Genomic DNA, 21,870 nt, shown 5'->3' with positions numbered 1-21,870 from the left:
TAGGAGTCATGATGAAAGGGGAGGAAGAGAGAGGGGCTCAATTGTGAAGGACATCAAGCCAAGGAGTTAGTTCTTAGGAAATAAGGAGCAAATGGAGATTCGTAAGTAGGGAAGTAATTGTGCATTTTAGGGAGATAGTGTATGAGTGGATTGGAAGACTTTTTTTCTTTCTCCCCTAAATACAACTTAAAATAGAGTTTAATACTGTAACCACAGAAAAACATGATTATTTGTGGGAAGAGCATTATTAAAAACCATATTCCTGAATATGAATTATACAAAAGATAGATTATGTTACTTGCAAAAAAAAAACTTTAAAATATTTCTGAATTTTACTTTTAGGGATTAAGATGTTATTTTGTGGCAAGTGAAATGAAGTACAGTATCATCATTATTATTACTATTTTATATACAAGATTTTTAAAAACATTCTTTTAGCAATGCCCTTTCAATTTGAGCAGCATTAGGAATTTTGTTTTTGTTAATAGGTGCAAGCATATTCTAATCCTGTACTTTTTGCTATTTGATTCAATTCCATAATAGGATTTTTGAGAATATTCCTTTTTTTCTGATTAGAGTTTAAGTGGATTATAATTTTTCACTAGAAAGCATTTCAAATATTGTTCATCTTACATAGTTTGTGTTGGCTTAATTTTCTGACAAATCATTTCAGCAGCCTTTAGGCCTGACATATCTTATATAACTTTATGTGCATTATTATTATTATTATTATTATAGCAGCCATCTTATTTATTTACTTACTTATTTATTTGTTTTTTTGTTTATTTATTTATGGGTTTTTGGGGGCAGCTGGCCAGCATGGGTGACTTTGGTGTTATCTATAACACCATTTTATAAACAGATAGGAATATTTAAATAATCATTATCAGATAATCAAATCTTACATACTCTTAAGGGTAAGTTAATTTAAGAAATAAACATTACTATTATTAACACTATGATTGTATAACCAGTTGTACAATTTGTTACAACTTTTAGTTACCAAATCTGATTTTTGTATGTTCTTCAAATCTTTTTTAATGAAGTGTCTTAAAATAAACATAAATGTGCGAGTCTGGTTTGGTCAGTTTTTCAGTAGTTTTTCAGCCTTTCTTGGTTTATTAGTCCATTTCTGTTGCTTATTTAAAAATACACAGAACTGGTAATTTGTAAGAAAATGAAATTTATTGCTTACAGTTTCAGAGTCTGGGAAGTCCAAAGTGCAAGGAACACAGCTGCTAAAGGCCTTGGTGGTGTCGGCAGTGACCCAGGGGTCTCACATGGCAGAAAATGGCACGTAGAGATACTTCCTCACATGGCAGAAAATGGACAGAGAGATAGTTCCTCATGCACTCTCCTTTCAAAGCCTTCAGAACCACACCCATGACCATCGTTTTTAATCCATTCACTAGGCAGGGGCCTCTTCAAGGCCCTGCTATTACCGTAATAGGATTTCCCACCCTCAACTGTTACAGTGGGAATTGTTTTTAATATTTGGGGGGCACAGCTCAATCAACCCACAGCATTTGATTGCTTTAAAAAAAAAAAAGAAAAAAACAGGCTGGCTGTTTAGCTCAGTTGGTTAGAGTGTGATGTTATAACACCAAGGTCAGGGGTTCCAATCCCTACCCATCAGCTGCCCCCCCAGAAAGAAAAACAGTCCACTTAAAGAAATCTCCTTCCTTCTAGTCATTTCTCAAAAAAAAAAAAAAAAAAAATCTCCCTGCTGAGTGGCTGGCCGTGGCTGTGTTGTGTTATGCTGATAACACCAAGGCTGATAACCAAGAGTGTGGTGCTGATAACACCAAGGCTGCAGGTTCAGATCCTATATAGGGATGGCCGGTTAGCTCACTGGTTGAGTGTAGTTCTGACAACACCAAGCCAAGGGGTAAGATCCCCTTACTGGTCATCTTTAAAAAAAAAAAAAATTTTTTCACTGCTGGAACTGGTTTCTTTTATACCATATACAGTTAGGTTATTGCTGTAGGAAGAAAGTGGGCTTTTTTTGTTCTTTCTTCATTTTTTCCCCTCTTTCAAGAACCTACTTTTAATTTAAGGCAACAAACATTTCTTCACTGTGTGTCCATTTGGTCGATGTATGTGTTGTAATGGTATTCCAGAATTAATTCTTTGAAGTTGTAGCCTTCATTGCATTTTTTCTTTGCATAGAGTTTTCCTTCCTAGTTCATTACAAGATAGTAATCATTTTCCACCCCTTTGATTGCCACAGTTCCCACTGCCACTGTCCTGATTTCCGTGATACATTTACTGGTTTATTTTAAAGGATACTACAAAGGATACCGATGAACACCAGATGAAGAGCTGCATAGGACAGAGATAGGGGAAGGAGCATGAAACTTACATGCCCTCTCTAGGTGTCACTCTCCAGGAACTTCCATGTGTTTGGCTGTCTGGAAGCTCTGGAATGCTTTTTTTTAAGTTACGGTAAAATTTGCCACTTTAACCATTTTAAGTGAACAGTTCAGTAGCTTTACTTTAGTATATTCACGATATTCCCTCATGATCACCACAGCTAAAAATTTAAGAACATGTTTGTCACACCAAAAAATAGAAGGTTTTTTTGAGGCATTCACTATATAGTCTGGTTATAGGGATCAAAAGGAGTCATATTTGAAAGACATTTCTGAGGTGGACTCATTAGAACTTGAATAAGATGTTAAATTTAGTCACCTGTGAAAACATTCCCCAAATACCAATTGTAGTTTTTTGCCAGCTTACTCGCCATTTTCCTTACTTTTATATACTATTGTGTGATAGCTTTATCAGCTCATTTTTTCCTAATTTTGTACTACTATTATACTTCACTTTTCTTTTATGTTTGTGCTGCATTAATTCAAGATGGGACCTTTGTGAAAGATAGGAAGACTAAACAGCTCAGCTACAAGCTATATACTGGGATTCAAGGAATCACATGCAAATGGATGTTTCTTTGTAATTATAAGGCAGTCAGTTTTATACTGATGTATGCTGAATGATAAAGAAGCATTATTCAATTATAAAAATTGAGGCAATGTATGGGAGTGGGAATTGATTGGTACTGGCCATGCTGGAGCTTTCTCTGGTGATGGAAGTGTTCTGTAACTTGATTAGGCATTGGTTACTCAGCTGTATACTTTTGTTAAAATGCATCAAATTGTACACTTAATGTCTGTGCATTTTACTTTATGTAAATTTACCTCAATTTTTTTAAAAATGAAAAAAATAGAGGCAACTGAATGGGGCTTATGAGGCAGGTCTTTGCCTTACAACACTTGAGGTATTTCCAAAGACAGACCCTCACTTAGCATCCACAGAGGATTTTGATAGTGTTGCTGAAGAAAAATGATTTGGTTCAGTGGTGTCCTTTGGTATTACCAGTTATCAGTCCCCTATGGCTTCCTGTGTGAAGTTGCTAACTCTTACTGTGACCACTACTGAAATTAGTTTTTAGGTAGGTTTTGAGCAGAGTTTTCTGGGCCCTACCCAGTGAGTTCTAAAAGAGTACCTTTTTCTGCCTTCCCAAATGGTACAACACTCTTTTATGGTTTATAACCCAGAAATAGGTATTTCTCTTCATGTAAGTGTTACCATTAAGGAATTGGACATGGAACCCAACTATCAGTTCCTTGATTTATTTGTCCTGTTAGTCTGGCTGCTGCCCCTTCCCCAACTCTACACCCTGCTCATTTTTTCCCTTGGGTCTTTCTCAGGAGCCGGAGCAGCAACTAGGCCTTCCACATCCAGGCATGAGGAAGGCTAGGATTGTTTGATGTCTTGATTGGTGCCAGTCACAAGCTATGTATTCTGGCTAGAGCTCTCCTTTCTTTGGTATGATTGGACCTCTCCCTTCTCTGGTACCAGAGTGAAACTCTGCCCAGCTCAGCTCAATACTGTTGCTCTGAGTCCACAGGCTGAAGGGGAACCGGAAGTTTAGAAGTTTTCTCAAGCATCATTTTCACTTTTTCCAGTGTTGGTGAGAGCTGACTAGTTGATGTCTTGCGTTTAGAAGTAGGTGGGTTAGGAACTCAGAACAGGCTGCTGTAAGTAATTCCCTAATTACCACACCTTATTTAGGTAGAACTCTTCTGTGTTAAGCAAATCCTTATGAAGATTGTTAACCTTTTACTTTTTGTTTCTCATTTGAAAATATATCCTAAGAAGCTTCTTATGTTAGTTACTATTGTGCTGTTAACTTAAAAAAAAAAGTAATATATTCACGTGGTACAACATTCAAAAGGTACAAAAGGACACAGCAAAAATTCTCCCTTTCATCTCAAGATGGAATGGATACTGTGGCAAATGAATCTAACTGTATTACTAGTGCATGACATGTCCTCACTGAAAGGCAGTGGGAGGCAAAAATCTGACTTAAGTGACTCTGGAAAACAATATTTTGTCTGGTAGCTGTAAGGCTAAAGACAAAACTGTACATAAACACTGTACTCTGCTTATAAGTTTATATCTCACGGCTGTTGACAATTCTGAAAGTAGTTTACAGCTATACCAAGGATGACAAATAATAAATGGTCAGTAATGGGAACCAATTTTCTCACTGTCAGAAAGAAATTACAAATAAGCAAAGTGGGGGAGGCTAGAATGAACCCTGTGGTACTGGGTTAGACTTGGAGACCTTAACATGGTCTTATGTTTAGCTTAATATGTATGGAGAGATGCAGAAATAGTGATAGATACGTGTGTATATGTGGGTAATGATACATACATATATTTGCCAGCTTGCTCTGCTGAGAGGGCCGAGAAGCAGTGGCACCCTAATGACAATGAGTACATCCACACCCAAGTCCTGGTTTCTAAATACCGTACTCCAATAAAAGGAACCAAGGCTTCTTGGAGAAAAGTCTGATTCTAGGGGTGGGGAAGGGAGATTACAAGATGAACCTGTAGTATTTTGTAGTACTGGAAAGTAAGAAAGTGCTCAAGAAATAAAAGCATGGGTTATGTCAAAGGTATACAGCACCACTTTTTTAAAAAAGCTCCCAGTGGCCAAAGATGGAACAATTTGAGCAACAAAATAAATGACCTTTTATTTATTGGATTGTAATATATTGGATTATATTTATTGGATTATAACCCAAAATATAAAATAAATATACACGAGTCTGTACTGACACAAATAACTAAATAAAGGGGGAGAGATAAATCTTCCTTGCAGAATTCCAAATAACATAGGCAGATACTCCTCCCTCCAAGAAGTAGAGTTTAATATTCTCCTCCCCCTTAAGTGTGGACTGGATTTAGTGGTTCCCTCCAAAAAATAAGTACCAGAGAGGGAAAAATATTTACTATATAGTGCAGAGACCTGGCACATACCTTAACCAAGTGATCAAAGTTAACAACACCACTGATAGCAATCTCATGTTTGAGATTTGATGTGATGAGAAGGGTATTTCACTCTGTGATATTCTTCTCCAAAACCCATAGCCCCAGTCTAAACATCAGGGAAATGTCAAACAAATCCAAATTGAGGGACATTTTATAAAGTACTTCTTTAAAACTACCAAGATCATGAAAAACAGACTAAGAACCTTTTCACAGACTAAGGATTCATGATGGCTAATTGCAATGTGGTATCCTTAACTGGATCCTGGAACAGAAAAATGGCATTATTGGGAAAACTGGTAAAATCTGAATAACATCAAGAGTTTAACTAATAGTAATGTACCAGTGATAATCTCTTAGTTTTGATAAATGTACATAATTTGACAAATGTAGCATGTAAGATGTTACTATCGGGGGAAACTGGGTGAAGGTTGTGCAGGAACTCCATACTATCTTTGCAACTTTTCTGTAAATCTAAAATTATTCCAAAAAAACCAATTCTTTAAAAAAGCCTACCTCTCCATCCTAGCTTCTTGGAGGTAACCAGTATTATTAGTTCCTTTTATATCTTCCAGAGATATAAGTAAATGTGAATAAAAACGATCTCCCTCCCTTTAAAAAACAATGCTGTGCACATACTATACACACTATTTGTACACTCTCTTCTGCTTTTAGATCTTGTCCCATTATCAGTATAGGTATATAGTTTCTTCAGTCTTTTTTCGTTTATCTTTTTTTTAAAGTAAATACAAAGAATTCCATTGGACTATAATTCACTATTTTCTTACTGATGAACATTTGTTGTTTGCAGTCATTTGCTATTATAAGTAAATAATGCTGTAGTGAACAAACTTGTGCATGTATTATTTTTTACTTTTACAAGTATGTCTATAGGATAAATTTCTAGAAGATTTCCTGGGTTAAAGCCTATGTGCACCTAGAATTTTAAATATATTGTCAAATTGCCCTCCATATATGGGTTGTACCCATTTTTACTTCCACCTATAATGTGTAAAAATGATATTTCTATGTACCATCACCAAACATAATGTATTGCAAAGTTTTTGATCTTTGCCAGTCTAGTAGATTTTTTTTTTTAAGTTTCTGTGTTGTTTAATTTGCATCTCTTGTAAATATGGTTGAGCATCTTTTCATATGTATTTTTAGTTCCTTTTCTATGGAATGCCTGTTTATTTTTTTGGTTTTGCCCATTTTTAAGGTGGTTCTTTTTCTCACTTATTTGTAGGAGCACTTTATATATTGGTAAACTAGCCTTTGTTAAAAGAATTGCAAATACTTTTTCCCAGTTGGTATTTTTGCCTTGTAGAAAATCTATCCTTTTTTTTTTTTTTTTTTTTTATGTAGCTGATTAACCAGTCTTTTCTTTTATGGCTTTTATGGCTTCTGAATTTCACATTATAGTTAGGAATTTTCTTATTTTTTAATTTAATCCATTTGAAATTTATTTTGGTGAAAGATTTGGAGCCAGTGTTATTTTTTTTTTTCCAAATATTTACTTGATCACCAATACCATTTATTGAATGGTCTGTGTTTTTCCCATCAATTGAAATATGATTTTAAAAATTATATTCTCATATGTATTTATGTCTGTCTGGACTTTCTTTTTCCGTCCCATTGATTTCTTTGTCTGAATGTGAACTCAGCTATGCTGGTTTTTGTTTTTTACTTTTATTATGGAAAATTTCTTTCTTTCTTTCTTTCTTTCTTGTTTTTTTTTTTGGGGGGGGGCTGGCTAGTTAGGGGATTCTAACCCTTGACTTTGGTGTTATAGCACTGCACTCTAACCAACTGGGCTAATAACCAACTTGCCTATTTATGTTGAATGATATTCCATTGTGTGTGTAAACACACCCCCCGAACATCATATTTTCTTTATCCATTCATCCATCAACACTTATGTTGTTTCCAGATCTTGGGTATTGTGAATAATGCTACAGTGAACATGGGAGGGCAGACATCTCTTCAGATACTGATTTCATTTCCTTTGGATACATATCCAGAAGTGGGATTGCTGGATCATATGATGGTTCTATTTTTAATCTTTTGAGGAACCTGCATGTTGTTTTCTGTAATGGCTGTACCAATTTACATTCCCACTAACAGTGTACAACAGTTTCCTTTTCTCAGCATCCTTGCCAGCACTTATTATCTTTTTGATAATAGCCATCTTAACAGGTGTGAGGTGATATCTCAGTAGTGCTTTAAAGTTTTCACCATTCAGGTCTTGCATGTTTTTTAAATTTACATCCAGGGAAAAATTTATATCCAGGTATTTTCTTTTTGTGTGTGTGTATTTTTAAGTAGGCTCTTTTTTCTTTTTTTAAAAGATGACCGGTAAGGGGATCTTAACTCTTGGCTTGGTGTTGTCAGCACCATGCTCAGCCAGTGAGCTAACCGGTCATCCCTATATAGGATTCGAACCCATGGCCTTGGTGTTATCAGCACCACACTCTTCCGAGTGAGCCACGGGCTGGTCTTTCTTTTTTCTTTTATATCGTTTTATTACATGCTATTGTGTGTATATATGTGTGAAGGTTTTTAATTTCATAATATTAATTTTATACCCAGCCACCTTAACAAGTTATTTTTGTAATTTTTTTTTAATTTCTCTGGGATTTTCCAGATAAGTAGTTATGTTATTTACAAATGATATATTCATTTTCTTTTCAATTTTTATACTTGATGCTGCATATTTGAAGTGTTACAGTAATGCTTCTTATCTAGGATGGGCTGTTGGCAAGCATAGAGGGCCCCATGGTACAAAGCCAGGGTAGGCAGGAAACAATGGTAATTTACAGAGCCATTGAAGACTCCTATGAAATGGGAATTTGTTTCGTTTTGGTTTTCATGTTTCTTCCTTTTGTCTCCTCTAGATGTGAAATCTGGCAGCTATACAGTGTTACAAGTGGTAGAAGCCCTTGGGTAAGAGCCTCTGTTCTAGAATGCTTTTCTGCCCTGCCTGTGTATTCTGAAAAAAAATTACTTTTGTGCTTTGCTGCTTTCCTGGAGCCTGAATTTCTCCTGTAGCCCAGCACCACCCTTCCATATCAGTAAACTCAGTCTAAGCCTGTCTTTGAATTGTTTCTCCTGAAAAAAGTTTCTTGCCGCCTGTATTAGTCTGTTTATGTTACTATAACAGAATACATGGAACTGGGTAATTTATAAAGAAAATGAAATTTATTTGCTTACAGTTTCTGAGGCTGAGATGTCCAAAGTCCATCTGGTGGTGGCAACAATGACCCAGGGGTCTCACATTGCAAGATGGTAGAAGCAGAGAGAGCAGAGAGAGAGCAAGGCAAACTCTTCTTCTTTCAAAAGCTCTCAGAATCACGCCCCTGACCACCATTTTTAATCCATTCACTACTGCATGGTCCTACAATCCAGTCACCTCTTCAAAGCACCACCTTTCAATTACCATAATAGGATTTCCCACCCTCTTAACAGTCACAGTGGGGGCTAAGTTTCTAATACGTAAAACTAGGGGGAAACAATTCAAGCTTCAGTGAGTTTTGGGGGTTCATAATTCAATACACTACACCACCTGACTGAGGCTTCTTAGGATAGTGTTGGGGAGTTCACAGCCAGTAGGCCACATTAGCTCCTGGCTCAGCCCACAGGTCTGGGGTGAGGTGGGTGGTTGAAAACGATCAACTGTTGTTTAATTAGAGCTGGGATTGCTCCTGTGTTTCTTTAGACCCACCCACCCCACAGTATTCTAGACAGCTTGGACCTGACTCAGACAAGTTGTGGGCCCTGCCTGGGTAATTGCTAGGAGGCAGACCCAGCACCAGATCCCTAAAAAAGGCTTAGGGAAACAACTGAAAGCAGTGTTACAACCTGGGATTCTAAGCATCAGAGGAAGTTTGTGCTTATAGTCTAACGCTGGCTTTCCTCATATCTTATACTTGATAGACCATTTAAATTGACAAGCCATATCAGCAAGGATTGTTAACTATCACAGCCAACGTGTCTTCTGAAACAGAAAATTAGAAAATTGGGGGAAATGAAAAAAGTCACTGTTGTGCATTTCTCGCACATAACAGACCATTTGGCCTTTCTACTCACACTATTCTGGCCTTGGTCCATTTTTTTAAAATAACAGCTTTATTGAGATATAATTCACATGTCATAAAGTTAACCATTTTAAAATGTTTAATTCCACAGCTTTTAGTATATTCACAGATTTATGCAGTTTTCACCACAGTCAATTTTAGGACATTTTCATTACTCCAAAAACAAACCCATGCCCATTAGCAGTTATTCCTTCTTTCTTTTTCTTCCCAGTCCCTGGCAATCACTAATCTACTTTCTGTCTCTATGGATTTGCCTATTCTGGAAATTTTATGTACATGGAATCATATAATATGTGACCTTTGTGTCTGGTTTCTTTCACTTAACATGATTTGAAGGTTCATCTGTGTTATAGCATGTATCAGTTCTGCATTTCTTTTCTTGCTAAATAATATTTCATTGTACAGACATACCACGTTTTGTTTAACCATTCATCAGTTGATGGACATCTGGATTGCTTCCACTTTTTGGCTGTTCCAAATAATGCTCCTGTGAGCGTTTGTGTGTCTTGATCCATTTTAAAGTACACTGAATGTAGTTTTCTACTTTCTGAGCAGAAACTTTTCTACAAGTTCCTATCCTAGGGATCCTGTCAACAGTGATCTTATTTTTATCCCCTTACTCCTGTTTTGTGTGTGTGTGTGTACCTGTATATGCGCATATAAAGAAATAAAATGAAGTGCTGGCCAGTTAGCTCAATTGGTTAGAGCACAGCCTTGTAACACCTAGGTCAAGGGTTCAGTTCCCCGTACCAGCCAGCCTCCAAAAACAAAACAAAACAAAAAATAAGGTGAAATAAATAAATAAAATAAAAATGTGTACGCACACACACACTCCCTTATCCTTGAGGTTTAATGCAACTGCCATGGCTAGCTCTCCTCCAAAGAATTTCTACTTCCTGCTTACATTATTTCTAGCATGTTTAAGTGTAATCTCTATAGAGCTATTTTGAAGATAAATCACCTCCTTGTTTCTTTAGTCTAGTTTCTCCCATATCAATAATTCTACATAGTTAAAACCTTTATTCTGGCCATCTTACTTTGTAACTTTCCAATTATAAAGTTTTGTTGTTTTGTTCTCCCTTCCCTGTCCACCCTCCCCCCTCCCAAGACTTTGGTGGTTCGTCTCAGCATTTTTTCCTTAGCAGAAATTTACAAAAGTATATTTATTCTTCTCCCGTTTTGGTAGAAGCTGCAGTTGCCAGTCATCCCTCAAGTCCTGTGGGTAGCTGCTAAGCTCTGTTTCAGAGGAATGTCACAATCATACCACTCAGGAAAGGGAATAAGCACAATGTCCTTTAAGTGCCAAGCTGGGGGGTGCCTGGAGACAGAAACTTCTGTTGGCTGTGATGTCACATATGCCTCTAATGATGCCAGATCAGTCTGGGGAACACTTTCCTGGGTCATTTTTACTTTTTTAGTAGGGCTTGGCTCTGCTTACGTGTCCAAGGGAGTGAGTGTGAGTAATTGCAAAATATTTATTCATTCAAAGGTTTGAACTGGGTATAGCAGGCTCTCTCTATCCTACTTTCCCCCAGGTCCTCTCTAGAGAATCCAGAACCCCGAACTCGGGCACGAGGAATCCAGCTTTTGTCACAGGTGCTACTCCAGTGTCACTCCTTGCTCCTGGAGAAGGAAGGTACTGGCATTCACTAATAGGAATGTCTTCTTAGATTGCTGAGCCAAGGCTTCTTATGTTTATTCAAGCCAACTTTATAGGCAAGGAGGGGATGCAGAAGGTATCTGTGAACTACTAACTCAAGGTCCTCATTCCTCACTGGTATATGTGGCAGAGTGGCAGAGATGATTAGAATTGAGACATAAGACACATGGATTTTAAATGTAGCCTTAGACGAGTTTTTCCGTGTATCTTCCCACTCTGTAAAATGGGCAAAGTAGTATTTTATAGATGGAGAGGAAAGTAATAAAATGTCAAAGTGCTTTGAAGTCCTAAGGAAAAAAGCCAGCAATTTATTTATCTTTTATGTCAGGGGCAAACTACAGCCTGTTTTTATTAAAAAAAATTTATTGGAACACAGCCATACCCATTTATTTACTGATTGTGCTGCTTCTATGATACAGCAGCAGAGTTGAGTAGTTGCAGCAAAGGTGATGTCCTGTAAGCCTATAGTATTTACTATATGGCCCTTTAAGAAAAACTTTGCAGACCCCAGTTCGATAGAAAGGCAGTTCTGGGGCTGAGAATGTGTTTTACTGTGAACCTATGTGAGAATGGATAATAAGAGATGAGATGAGATGTTCCCCTATTTTCCTGACTGATGAAGTCAAAGCGCCTTCAAATGGGAGGGCATGGAACATAGCCCCTGGTGAAGGAGAAAATTTGTAATGAAGCCCAAACAGGAACAGTCCTTACAGACTTAGGGAAGGAGCAAAGTGGGTGGGCTCTCCTTACACCTGTATAAACTAATGGCAGAATCTGGTTTGTGCAGTGGTACACCTGATCCTGTTCTATGAGAACCGGCTGAAGGACCATCATCTTGTGATCCCATCTGTCTTGCAGGGCTTGAGGGCACTTGTGAGTTCTCCTTCCTTTCATTGTGTGACTGTTTGTGGGAACGCATGTCCAGTTCTCTCCTTGCCCTTTGGGGGTGAGGCTTCAAGTGCTGAGGACCATATTCCCACATGTGAGACTAAATTAGTGTCAGCCAGCTCCACTTCTGTTTTTAGTCTAGAGAATAAAAGTGTTCTTTGGAGGACTGGAATTTGGAACCAAAATGGAAGGAGCTGTAGAGAATTAATCAGCCTGAGAAATTTTCTCACTTTTAGCACTTCTTCCTGAACCAGGATGTTATGATTCCCACTGTAGCTAATTAGGCCTGTTGTGGGGTTGTCTTGGATGCCATACCATAGTTTCCTCAGTGTTCACATGTCTTCTTTCCTCCCGTAGAGTCTATGTGTGGCCCTGCCCCCAGGGCTAGCTGTCTCTGTGCTTAAAGCCATCTTCCAGGAGGTACATGTACAAGTGAGTAATAATAATCATGTTGGTATTCTCTGTCTCCCACAGCTTGACATACACAAAATTAGATGGCAAAAAAATATTACCTTCTAAATTCTGAACTCTTTCAGGTCTTGTGACCATGTTTATATGTATTCTTTGCTACTGGATAAGGCGAGGGGTGCATGCCATTATGTCTGACCTGTGTCCTCTCGTACCTAAAGAAAGTAAGGCATGTATCAGACAGGTTTGGGTTATGGGCACCACTGCAGTATTGCTGGGTCAGTATCCATACCCTTTATCTACAATTCCGCTTAGGTTTACCTTTTGCTGGTATAAAGAGCACTGTCCACTTAGAGATTGTGAAGCAGGAACTACTTGTGTTAGCTGAGGATTTTTTTTTTTTTAAGATGGCCGGTAAGGGGATCTTAACCCTTGACTTGGTGTTGTCCACACCATGCTCTCCCAAGTGAGCTAACCGGCCCTCCCTATATAGGGATCCGAACCCGTGGCCTTGGTGTTATCAGCACCACACTCTCCCGAGTGAGCCACGGGCCAGCCCTTGAGGACGATTCTTTGAGCACTTTCTTCAATTACTCCCTTTCCCCCCCACTCCCAAGTCTTTGCCACAGGTGGATCGACACACAGTCTACAGTATCATCACCAACTTCATGCGAACCCGGGAAGAAGGTAAGAGGCCAGGCTTTCTGGGAAATCTGAAAAGCAAGCACATCCTACTTTTTTTCCCCCTGTTAATAGGATTCATTTTAGCTGGGGGTTATGTAGAAGAGCCTGTACTCAGAGAAAACGATAAAGGGAAACTGGGCGTCCACTCTCTCTCCAGTGAAGTAGAGGAAGGGTAGAGTTGTTTGAGTCAGCATTTTAAATTCTTATCTCTTTAGCAATGTATATATATTAATGTATATCTCTTCATCAAGTATTTCTTTTGGAATAGGAAAATGAAAAGGATCTTCTTTGGGAGGCAGTGATAGTAGAGGTAGAACACAGACCTGGAGAAAGCCCAAGCTTTCTATCCCATGGACAGTAGTGACCTTGTTCTCTCCTTCCCAGAGCTAAAGGGCCTAGGAGCTGACTTCACCTTTGGCTTCATCCAAGTGATGGATGGGGAGAAGGATCCCCGTAATCTCCTGGTGGCTTTCCTCATCGTCCATGACCTCATCTCCAGGGACTATAGCCTGGGTACGTCTTGGTAGCTATGAATTAGTTGGTTGGGGCTTGTCAGATGAATGAAGCTGATAAATCAACCTCATTCTTTATCTGTTGCCACAGGACCCTTTGTAGAGGAGTTGTTTGAAGTGACATCCTGTTATTTTCCTATTGATTTTACCCCAGTAAGTAGTGCCTTCATTTATTCACTCATATATTCATTGAGTATTCTGTGTGCTGGGGCCTGTTCGAGGCACTGAGGGTACAAGTGAACAAAATAAACAGTTCCTGCCCTCATGAATTTGTAGTGAACTGGGAAGTGGAGAACCATTTGACATCAGAAGAAGGATTCAAATCAGTGGTATTTGGGGGGCTCCTTAAACTCCTTAACAACGTACTTAGTGCTGAGGGCTGCAGGATTACAAAACATGGTCTCTGCCCTTGACGGTTGAAACATTTAAATAACAGTATGAGATTAGATACCAAAATGAGTGGTGCTGTAGTTGTTCAGAGAAGACAGAGTTCAGTGTGAGCTAGAGTAGGAAGATAAGACAGGATTTCAGTTGGTTTCTAAGAGGTGCGTAGGATATGATTCTGGAGTTGAAAAGGGCATCTCAGGCAATAGGAACAAATTGATGAAACAAAGAAAGCACAATTGAACACAGTATGTACAGGTGGTGTTTACTCTGCCCCTCTTGGGCCTTCCTCCCACTCTGCATTTGGTTTCCCTTCTCTTTCCAAACACTCAGGGTTCATCACTGCGTGGGCATGTGTAGGAATGTGTACTGCAAGCATTAGTAATTTGGAAGAAATTAAAGTTCTGTTACAGCATGCCAAACAACATTTGAGTATTGACTCTCACTGCCTTTAAAGTGACACAGCCATCTTTGCTGTAAGGAATTTCTTACCAGCTTGTTTCATTTGACAGCAGGTTGCTTGGGACTACCTCTTTCTTGAAATTCTTTTCTTCTCTTTCATAATCAGTATCCCTATTTCTAACTCAGAGGAACTTAGGCCTTTGAAATGTTGAAAGATCCTGGTTTAGCTACCAGGGATCTCTGGTTTTGCCTTTATTTTGTGTTTTGTTTTCGAAAAGGTAATGCATTCACATGATTCAAAATTCAGAAGATGGAAAAGGGTGAAAAATCTTCCTACTCCCAAGTTCCTTTCTCCATGGTCAACCAATTTTATCTTTATAAAATTAGTTATGCTTGTATCTTTATAGAGCTTTTTTTACACATTTTTAAGCAGATGCTTTACACTCCCCCCACAAATGGTAGCATATATATTCACACTGTTTCTATATGTATTAGTCCGTTTTGTGTTGCTATAACAGAAATACCTGAGACTGGGAAATTTATAAAGAAAACAGGTTTATTTGGCTTACGATTCTGGGACAGCTGCGTCTGGCACGGGCCTCAGGCTGCTTCTACTCATGGCGGAAAATGGCAGGCAGCCGGCGGATACAAGCAGATCACATGGCCAGAGGAAGCAAGAGAGAGAGGGTGCCAGGGTCTTTTTAAGCAATGAGCTCTCGCGGGAACTAATCAAGCGAGAACTCACTCATTAATCCCCCTTTCCCCAGGGAGAGCATTAATCCATTCATGAGGGATCCGCCCCCTTGACTCAATCAGTTTCCAACACTGCCACATTGGAGATCAAATTTCCACATGAGTTTTGGAGGGGACAACACATCCAAACTCCATCACTGTACTTTGCTTTTTTTTCACTTAACAGTATATCTTGGAGAGTATTCCATATCAGTATGTAAATTAGTTTTTGCATTTTTTTAAATGGCTACATAATATTCCTATGTGTGGAAATTCCTAATTAATTTCACTAGTCCTCTGTGGGGTAAAGGTTGTTGCTAATCTTTTGCTGTTACAGGCAGTGCTGCAACTTATGTACATATGGGTATAATAATAGGATAAATTCCTAAAAGTGGAATTGCTGGGTCAAAGAATATGTACATTTATAATTTGAGGAAGAGGAGAGTATTTCATTCATTTTTTTTGAAAGGTAATACAATGAGCATGATTCAACATTTAAAGGGAAAGAATGAGTCTCTTTCATACCCCTTTACTACCACCGTCCATTTTCACTTTGGAAACAATCACTCTTCTCAGTTGTTTATATATTTTCCCAGAAATACTCTAAGCAAAACAAACTTACAGAAAATGAGAGGAGAGTTTCTCTTATTCAAGCAGGTTTTTATGTGTTTTGTATTGCAATCTATTGAAAGCAGAAAGCTTTTTGTCAAGGTATTAATTAAAACAGACTCTTGGCTATTTGTGTTAGAAATCTTTATTGTCTTACAAATCAGTGTAAGGTTTGGTTCCTTTCACTTTCATTATGCCTATATTCTCATTCTAGAGAAGGGGTTGGCCAACTTTTTCTATAAAGGGCCAGATAGTACCTATTTTGGTCTTTGTGGGCCATATGATCTCCATTGCAACTCTGTAGCTCTGCTGTTACAGCATGAAAATAGCTATACACACAGGAATATGGTACAGTGGCTGTATTCCAATAAAACTTTATTTATGGACACTGAAATTTGAATCTCATAATTTTCACGTCATGAGATAGTCTTTTTTTTAAACCTTTTTTTCAGCTATTTAAAAATGTTAAAACCATTCTTAGCCTATGGACCATACAATGTCAACTGGTTGCTTTCTATTCTTCATGCAGAGTAGATTTTGGATCTTTCTTCATCATTATCCTAGGATTCCCTTATCCTTTCACTTGGATCAGATCTCCTATTTCCTGAGTTCATATAATCCTCATTTTGTGGTTTAATCCCTCAGTCTGGTAGTGTATACATCTTTTAGTATCTTCTTAAGAGGATGTGTGAAGAAGTGAAAATTTTTTAGTTTTATAAGTCTAAAATGTCTTCATTCTTTCCTTCCACTGTTGACAGTATGGGTACGCAGTTCAATGATGGAAATTCTTTTCCCCCAAGATTTTGAGGGCATTGCTACATTTATATCTAGTTTCCATTTAGTGTAGAGAAATCTAAATTCCTTCTGTTTCGTAAACCATTGTATTCACCACTTTTTTCCTCCTCTCTAGAAAGCTTTAAGGTTGATTTCTCCCAATATATTGAAACTTCACAATGATGTACCTTAGTGTGGGTGTGTTTCATTCATTGTGTTAGGTACTTGGTAGGCCCTGTCAATCTGGATACTCATGTCCTTCAGTCCTGGGAAATTTTTTTGAATTCTTTCATTGATGATTTCCTCCCGTTTTCTCTATTCCTTCTTCTTGGAACTCCTGTTAATCTTTTGTTAGACCTCTGATTTTCTTACCTTTTCTTTCCTATTTTCTATCTATATCTTTTTGTTACTATATAATAGAATTCCAGTTTTATCTTTTCTATCAAAGTCCAGCCATGAAAACAGAAACCACTTTGATATTTAAAACAAATAATTTAATGCAGGAAGTTGGTTATACAAGTGAAGGGAGAGCTGAGAAGCCAAACAGGACAGTGAGGAAAACCAGAGATTTTCAATAGCAGGAAGCCACCACCACCCCTAGGCTGGAGGGACAAAGGCGAGTTGATATTACTGGAACCACAGTGGGCCTATAGTATGAGCTGGAGCCATGGGAGGATATGCTGTCAATGATGAATACCAACTGAGTTGGAGGGAAGGGAAGAAACGCCCTGGCTTTTCCCTTGCTTCTGCCCTGCCTTTTCCCTTCCTTCTTCCCACCTTCTTCGAAAAGGAACTTGTAGAAGAACCTAGACCAATATGGGAGTCTGGGAAATACAGCTTATAGTGGTCAGCCCTCTGCAGTACAGAGCAGGAAAAAGGCAAGGAATGGATATGAGATTAGAAATGCCCAGGACTAGCACATCTCCAAATAATCCCTTATGTTGATTTTTTTTTTCCTATTTCTGCATTCATGCTTTGAATTTCCAAGAGCTTTTTGTTGTTGATCTCTAAATTTTTTTATAGCATTCTGTTCTTGTTTACTTAATGGATTATTTTCTTATTTGTCTTGAAAACATTAATGATATGTTACCTTTTAATATATCTTTTCTCCAAATAGTCCTTGTTCCCTCCAAGCTTTTTTCAGTTTGCTGGATTTTGATCATCCTTGGGAGTCTGTGCATGTTGTTGCAAAGAAAGGATTATAAAGTCAGGTGGAAGCTCTGAGCTCATGGAATGGTGTTGTTAAGTGTGAAAGCTTCATTAGAGAGTTGTTTACATGGACAGTTTGGGGAACCCCCAAAATATTCTTCCTCTTGGGCTAGTCAGGTTCTTCTAGAAAAGACCTTAGATCTACCTAGGGAGAGAAATCTGACTACAAATAGGGCTAGAAGAAGTTGAAAATCTTAGGAGTCAGTACCATATCACTTAGACCTCCTCTTTTGGTACAGCATTCCAGCCCCTCTACTGCTCCTAAGACTAAAGACCTTTCTACCTTACCCTCTCCAGAGAATTAAACCTCTGGGTTCTGCTACACTTAGGGATGAGTTGGGAGACAATCTAGGATGTCAGATTGCTTCTCTAGCCATACTCCCAATTCCAAAGGTACCTGGTACTGCTAGTTCCAAGGCCTTTTGAGGACTCCGCAGTGTGCGTAGGTAGTCATTCAACTTACCCCAAACCTACCCAGGATTCTGTTCTCTTGGATCTGTTAAGTCATTTTCTTCTTAGCCATCTGTTTTTCAGCTTCTAAAATTTTGTTGCTATAGTATCTCTTATCCTGTTCTTTTCGACCTTTAGCTTTATTTCTTTAAAAAAAAGAAAATCCCTGTACTATATTTTTGGTGGCATTTCCAAAGGGGAAAAGGAAAATCTGATTCATGTTTTCAATCTGCCATCTTGATATAGAAACCATCAGTGTCTTTTATTTTGTCAGAATTACAGGGTGGAAAAATAGAAATGTCCATCAAAGAGGAATTATTTAAGTAAGCTATGGCTGAACCACACAATGAAATAGTATCAGCCACTAAAGCTAATGTCATGAAAGAATAATTTTAATACCACAGAAAAATGTTCTTAATGTATTAAGTAAAAAAATAGATTCCAAGGGCCAGCCCGTGGCTCACTTAGGAGAGTGTGGTGCTGATAACACCAAAGCTACGGGTTCGGATCCCTGTATAGGGATGGCCGGTTAGCTCACTTGGGAGAGTGTGGTGCTGACAACACCAAGTCAAGGGTTAAGATCCCCTTACCGGTCATCTTTATTAAAAAAAAAAAATGTATAGATTCCAAACTATTATGTACAAAATGGTAGCGTTCTTTAAAGTATATATATTTTATAGGGAAACAGTGTATACTAACACATAGTAATATATATGCAGAGAAGAAAGCAGTGCACCAGAATGTTAAGGGTGCTTATCAGAGATTCATCACTCAGAAGTGGTGAAATGATAAATCAGTTAGAAAATGTGTGATCAGATAAAAAATAAGTGCCTAAAAGACAAAAATTCGTAGGGAACACATAAGAGCAAGCATGTCTTCTTGCTGGGGCCTCATATCATACTATTCTACCAGATTAGGTGTAAATATCACCCTGTTCTGCAGGGTTGCCAGGTTCAAGCCTGTGTCCCTGTGTGATCTGATGAGTTAACTAAACCCATGACCCTTCTCCCTTTTCCAGCCACCTAATGATCCCCATGGTATCCAGAGAGAAGATCTCATTCTGAGTCTTCGAGCTGTGCTGGCTTCTACACCACGATTTGCTGAGGTGGGTCTAGCCAAGATTAGATTATATAGCCTATGGCCATAGAAAGCCCCAAAGAAAGAACAGTTAAAAGCATGGGGGAAAAGAAAGTTCCAGTATACATTTTAGGGTATGACATCCCTACAGGTGTCTTGTGTGGCAAGTATATTCAGACCTTCTGTATAGAAAACTTGACCGTCTCTTCCTTTGAAATAGTAATTCAATCCCTTTGTGGTACTATCTTTTGAAATCCTACAGTTTTGCCAATTTGCCCATTTTTCAGATAACTGGGGCTCTGGCTACAGCTTGGCAGGAAAGTTAGCTTACAATCACAACTCCTAACTTGAGTATAGCTCCTTGATGTTGTACCCACCTGCCCCTGGGGACTAGTGACAGTAAGGGCATGGTTGACCTTGGTGTGGCTGAGACATTACCCATCTCAGGCTTAAGTTCTTCCTTCTCTCCCACAGTTCCTGCTGCCCCTACTGATTGAGAAAGTGGATTCCGAGATTCTGAGTGCCAAGCTGGATTCTCTGCAGACTCTGGTAAGTGATTTTTCACCTTGCAGAATCCAGCTGCCTTTAGGGTAAGTTAGGGTACTAAAAGATATAGATTCTTGGACAGGCAGGGGACAGTTTGTGGGCCTCAAAAGAGGGATACCCAGGATTTGGGCCTGTATGTTGACCTAAAGCCCCCAGCTGCATATTGTCTTGTCCTGTAATCACTGAGTGGTAACTTAGGAAAGGCTGACCAAGGCTCCCTCTTTATGCTTCTTTTTCATCAGTCAGAATGAGCTGCTATTTTTCTGTGTCCCAGGTAGGACTGTTACGAAATCCTGCTGGTTTTTCTGCTGAGAGCCAGGCTCTTTGAGGTGCCATTTTGCTCAGGTGCCTGCATATCCTAGGACATCTGAGTGTATAGATAGCTGATACCTGCAGTTTCCTTGGCAGAATGCTTGCTGTGCTGTGTATGGACAGAAGGAACTGAAGGACTTTCTCCCCAGCCTTTGGACTTCTATCCGCAGAGAGGTGAGTGTTACTTAGATAAACTCACTAAGGTTAACTCCCAGTTGTCAGGCATGAGGGGAAATAATACATCCTGTCCTTTTCTTTCAGTTGTCCCCATGGCCAAGGTACTGTGACATACTTCTAGTTTAATGACAAGGGAGAGAGTTCTGTATGAGGGTCAGCTGCTTGTTGAGAGCACTTGGATCACCTTTGCACAATGTCCACTTCCATGGCAAGGAGTGTAGGTCATGGTGCCTTTGGTACCATGCTGAATAGAGGGAGAAAAAAAGAGACTTAGGATAGGGGATCCCAAAAGCCACTGCTCAGAGTTGGCATTCTGTTTCTCAGAATGTATGTATATCAATCCTAGTGGGACTAAGGACTTGGTAAGAATACACCCATTGAGAAGACATTCAGTTGGGGTGTTAATTTCCATTGCTGTGCCCTAAAGGTCCTCAACCCCAACCCCCCTCCCTCAAGGAAATAGGCAGTGGATGGGTGGGGTCTCATCTGGTGCAAGCTCACCTCAGTAGCCATGGGATCCCTCCCCGACAGGTGTTCCAGACGGCAAGTGAGCGGGTGGAGGCAGAGGGCCTGGCGGCCCTCCACTCCCTGACTGCGTGTTTGTCTTGCTCAGTGCTGAGGGCTGATGCCGAGGACCTCCTTGACTCCTTCCTTAGCAACATTCTACAGGGTAATGGAGCCATGGCTGCCAGAAAAGGGAGTGAGCATAATAGAGATAACATCCCTAAAAGGCCAATGACCTTTCATATGTTTTGGGGGCTGGAGCCCTACTTTGAATTGAAAACAATTTGAGTAGTAACTGCTAGCAGACTGTCCCAGGTCTCAGTCTCCAACTTCTATGGACTCTGGGGGAATCGGGCAACATTCGGCCTACTCCCCAGGTCTGTGATGTGCTGCTTCTGTAGACTGCAGGCACCATCTGTGTGAACCGGATATGAAACTGGTGTGGCCTAGTGCCAAACTGTTGCAGGCAGCTGCAGGTGCATCTCCCCGAGCCTATGACCACATCACCAGCAACGTACTGCTTTTACTGCTAGAACAGTTCCACAAGCACAGTCAGGTAAGGGAGCAGAATCTTTGAGGGGAAATGAAGGGACTTGTGTGCTAGGATCCCTTTCTCAAAAAGAAGCTTTAGCGTGGTCCCAGGTAGTAGAACTTGGGGTTTGCTCCCATTAGCTCCTGCTGGTTCCCTTGTTCTTTCTTTTCCCTGACTCACTGTTACATAAAAAGGATAATTCTCCCTACGTCTAGAGTAGCAGGATTAGAATCCTTTAAAATATTCTTTTACTCAGTAGCTCTTGAAACGTTACAGAGCAACCAGCGGCGGACAATCCTTGAAATGATCCTGGGTTTTTTGAAACTGCAGCAGAAATGGAGCTATGAAGACAAAGGTGAGGTCACCTTCCAGGTGTATCCTTGGCACTGTTGAGCACTACAGCCTATAAAGGACATAGCAAGAGAAGTAGTCTAGAACAGTTGGTCCTGTTCTGAGGTTATAGCACAAGAGAACACTGTTTATTTTTTCCCAGCATGCTTACTGGACATCCAGTGGATTAAGCTCTTTAAATCTGTCCCAAGTTATCTTTGCATCCCTGCTGAGTCAGATAGGGAATGT

General features: G+C 39.3%; 1 protein-coding gene across 4 annotated transcripts in view; it reads left to right on the top strand.

The window, feature by feature from the left end:
• Nucleotides 1–21,870, top strand: part of MMS19 (MMS19 homolog, cytosolic iron-sulfur assembly component) — a 34,467-nt gene that overhangs the window by 4,745 nt on the left and 7,852 nt on the right. For 3 of the 4 annotated variants that reach the window (XM_063101888.1, XM_063101887.1, XM_063101890.1), the window contains exons 2-14: nucleotides 8,232–8,280; nucleotides 10,967–11,067; nucleotides 11,879–11,964; nucleotides 12,337–12,411; nucleotides 13,005–13,074; nucleotides 13,456–13,584; nucleotides 13,675–13,736; nucleotides 19,162–19,248; nucleotides 19,695–19,769; nucleotides 20,175–20,252; nucleotides 20,787–20,925; nucleotides 21,161–21,315; nucleotides 21,568–21,646. In XM_063101888.1, coding sequence (XP_062957958.1) covers nucleotides 8,232–8,280; nucleotides 10,967–11,067; nucleotides 11,879–11,964; nucleotides 12,337–12,411; nucleotides 13,005–13,074; nucleotides 13,456–13,584; nucleotides 13,675–13,736; nucleotides 19,162–19,248; nucleotides 19,695–19,769; nucleotides 20,175–20,252; nucleotides 20,787–20,925; nucleotides 21,161–21,315; nucleotides 21,568–21,646 — 1,185 coding nt within the window. Of the gene's footprint in view, nucleotides 1–8,231; nucleotides 8,281–10,966; nucleotides 11,068–11,878; nucleotides 11,965–12,336; nucleotides 12,412–13,004; nucleotides 13,075–13,455; nucleotides 13,585–13,674; nucleotides 13,737–19,161; nucleotides 19,249–19,694; nucleotides 19,770–20,174; nucleotides 20,253–20,764; nucleotides 20,926–21,160; nucleotides 21,316–21,567; nucleotides 21,647–21,870 lie in introns of all 4 variants that reach the window. The other variant, XM_063101889.1, reaches the window with a different exon arrangement.

This window comes from Cynocephalus volans, chromosome 7 (assembly GCF_027409185.1).
Source record: "Cynocephalus volans isolate mCynVol1 chromosome 7, mCynVol1.pri, whole genome shotgun sequence".
Classification (NCBI taxonomy): domain Eukaryota; kingdom Metazoa; phylum Chordata; class Mammalia; order Dermoptera; family Cynocephalidae; genus Cynocephalus; species Cynocephalus volans.
Note: the sequence above shows the minus strand (reverse complement) of the source record. Positions and strands in the feature narration are given on the sequence as shown.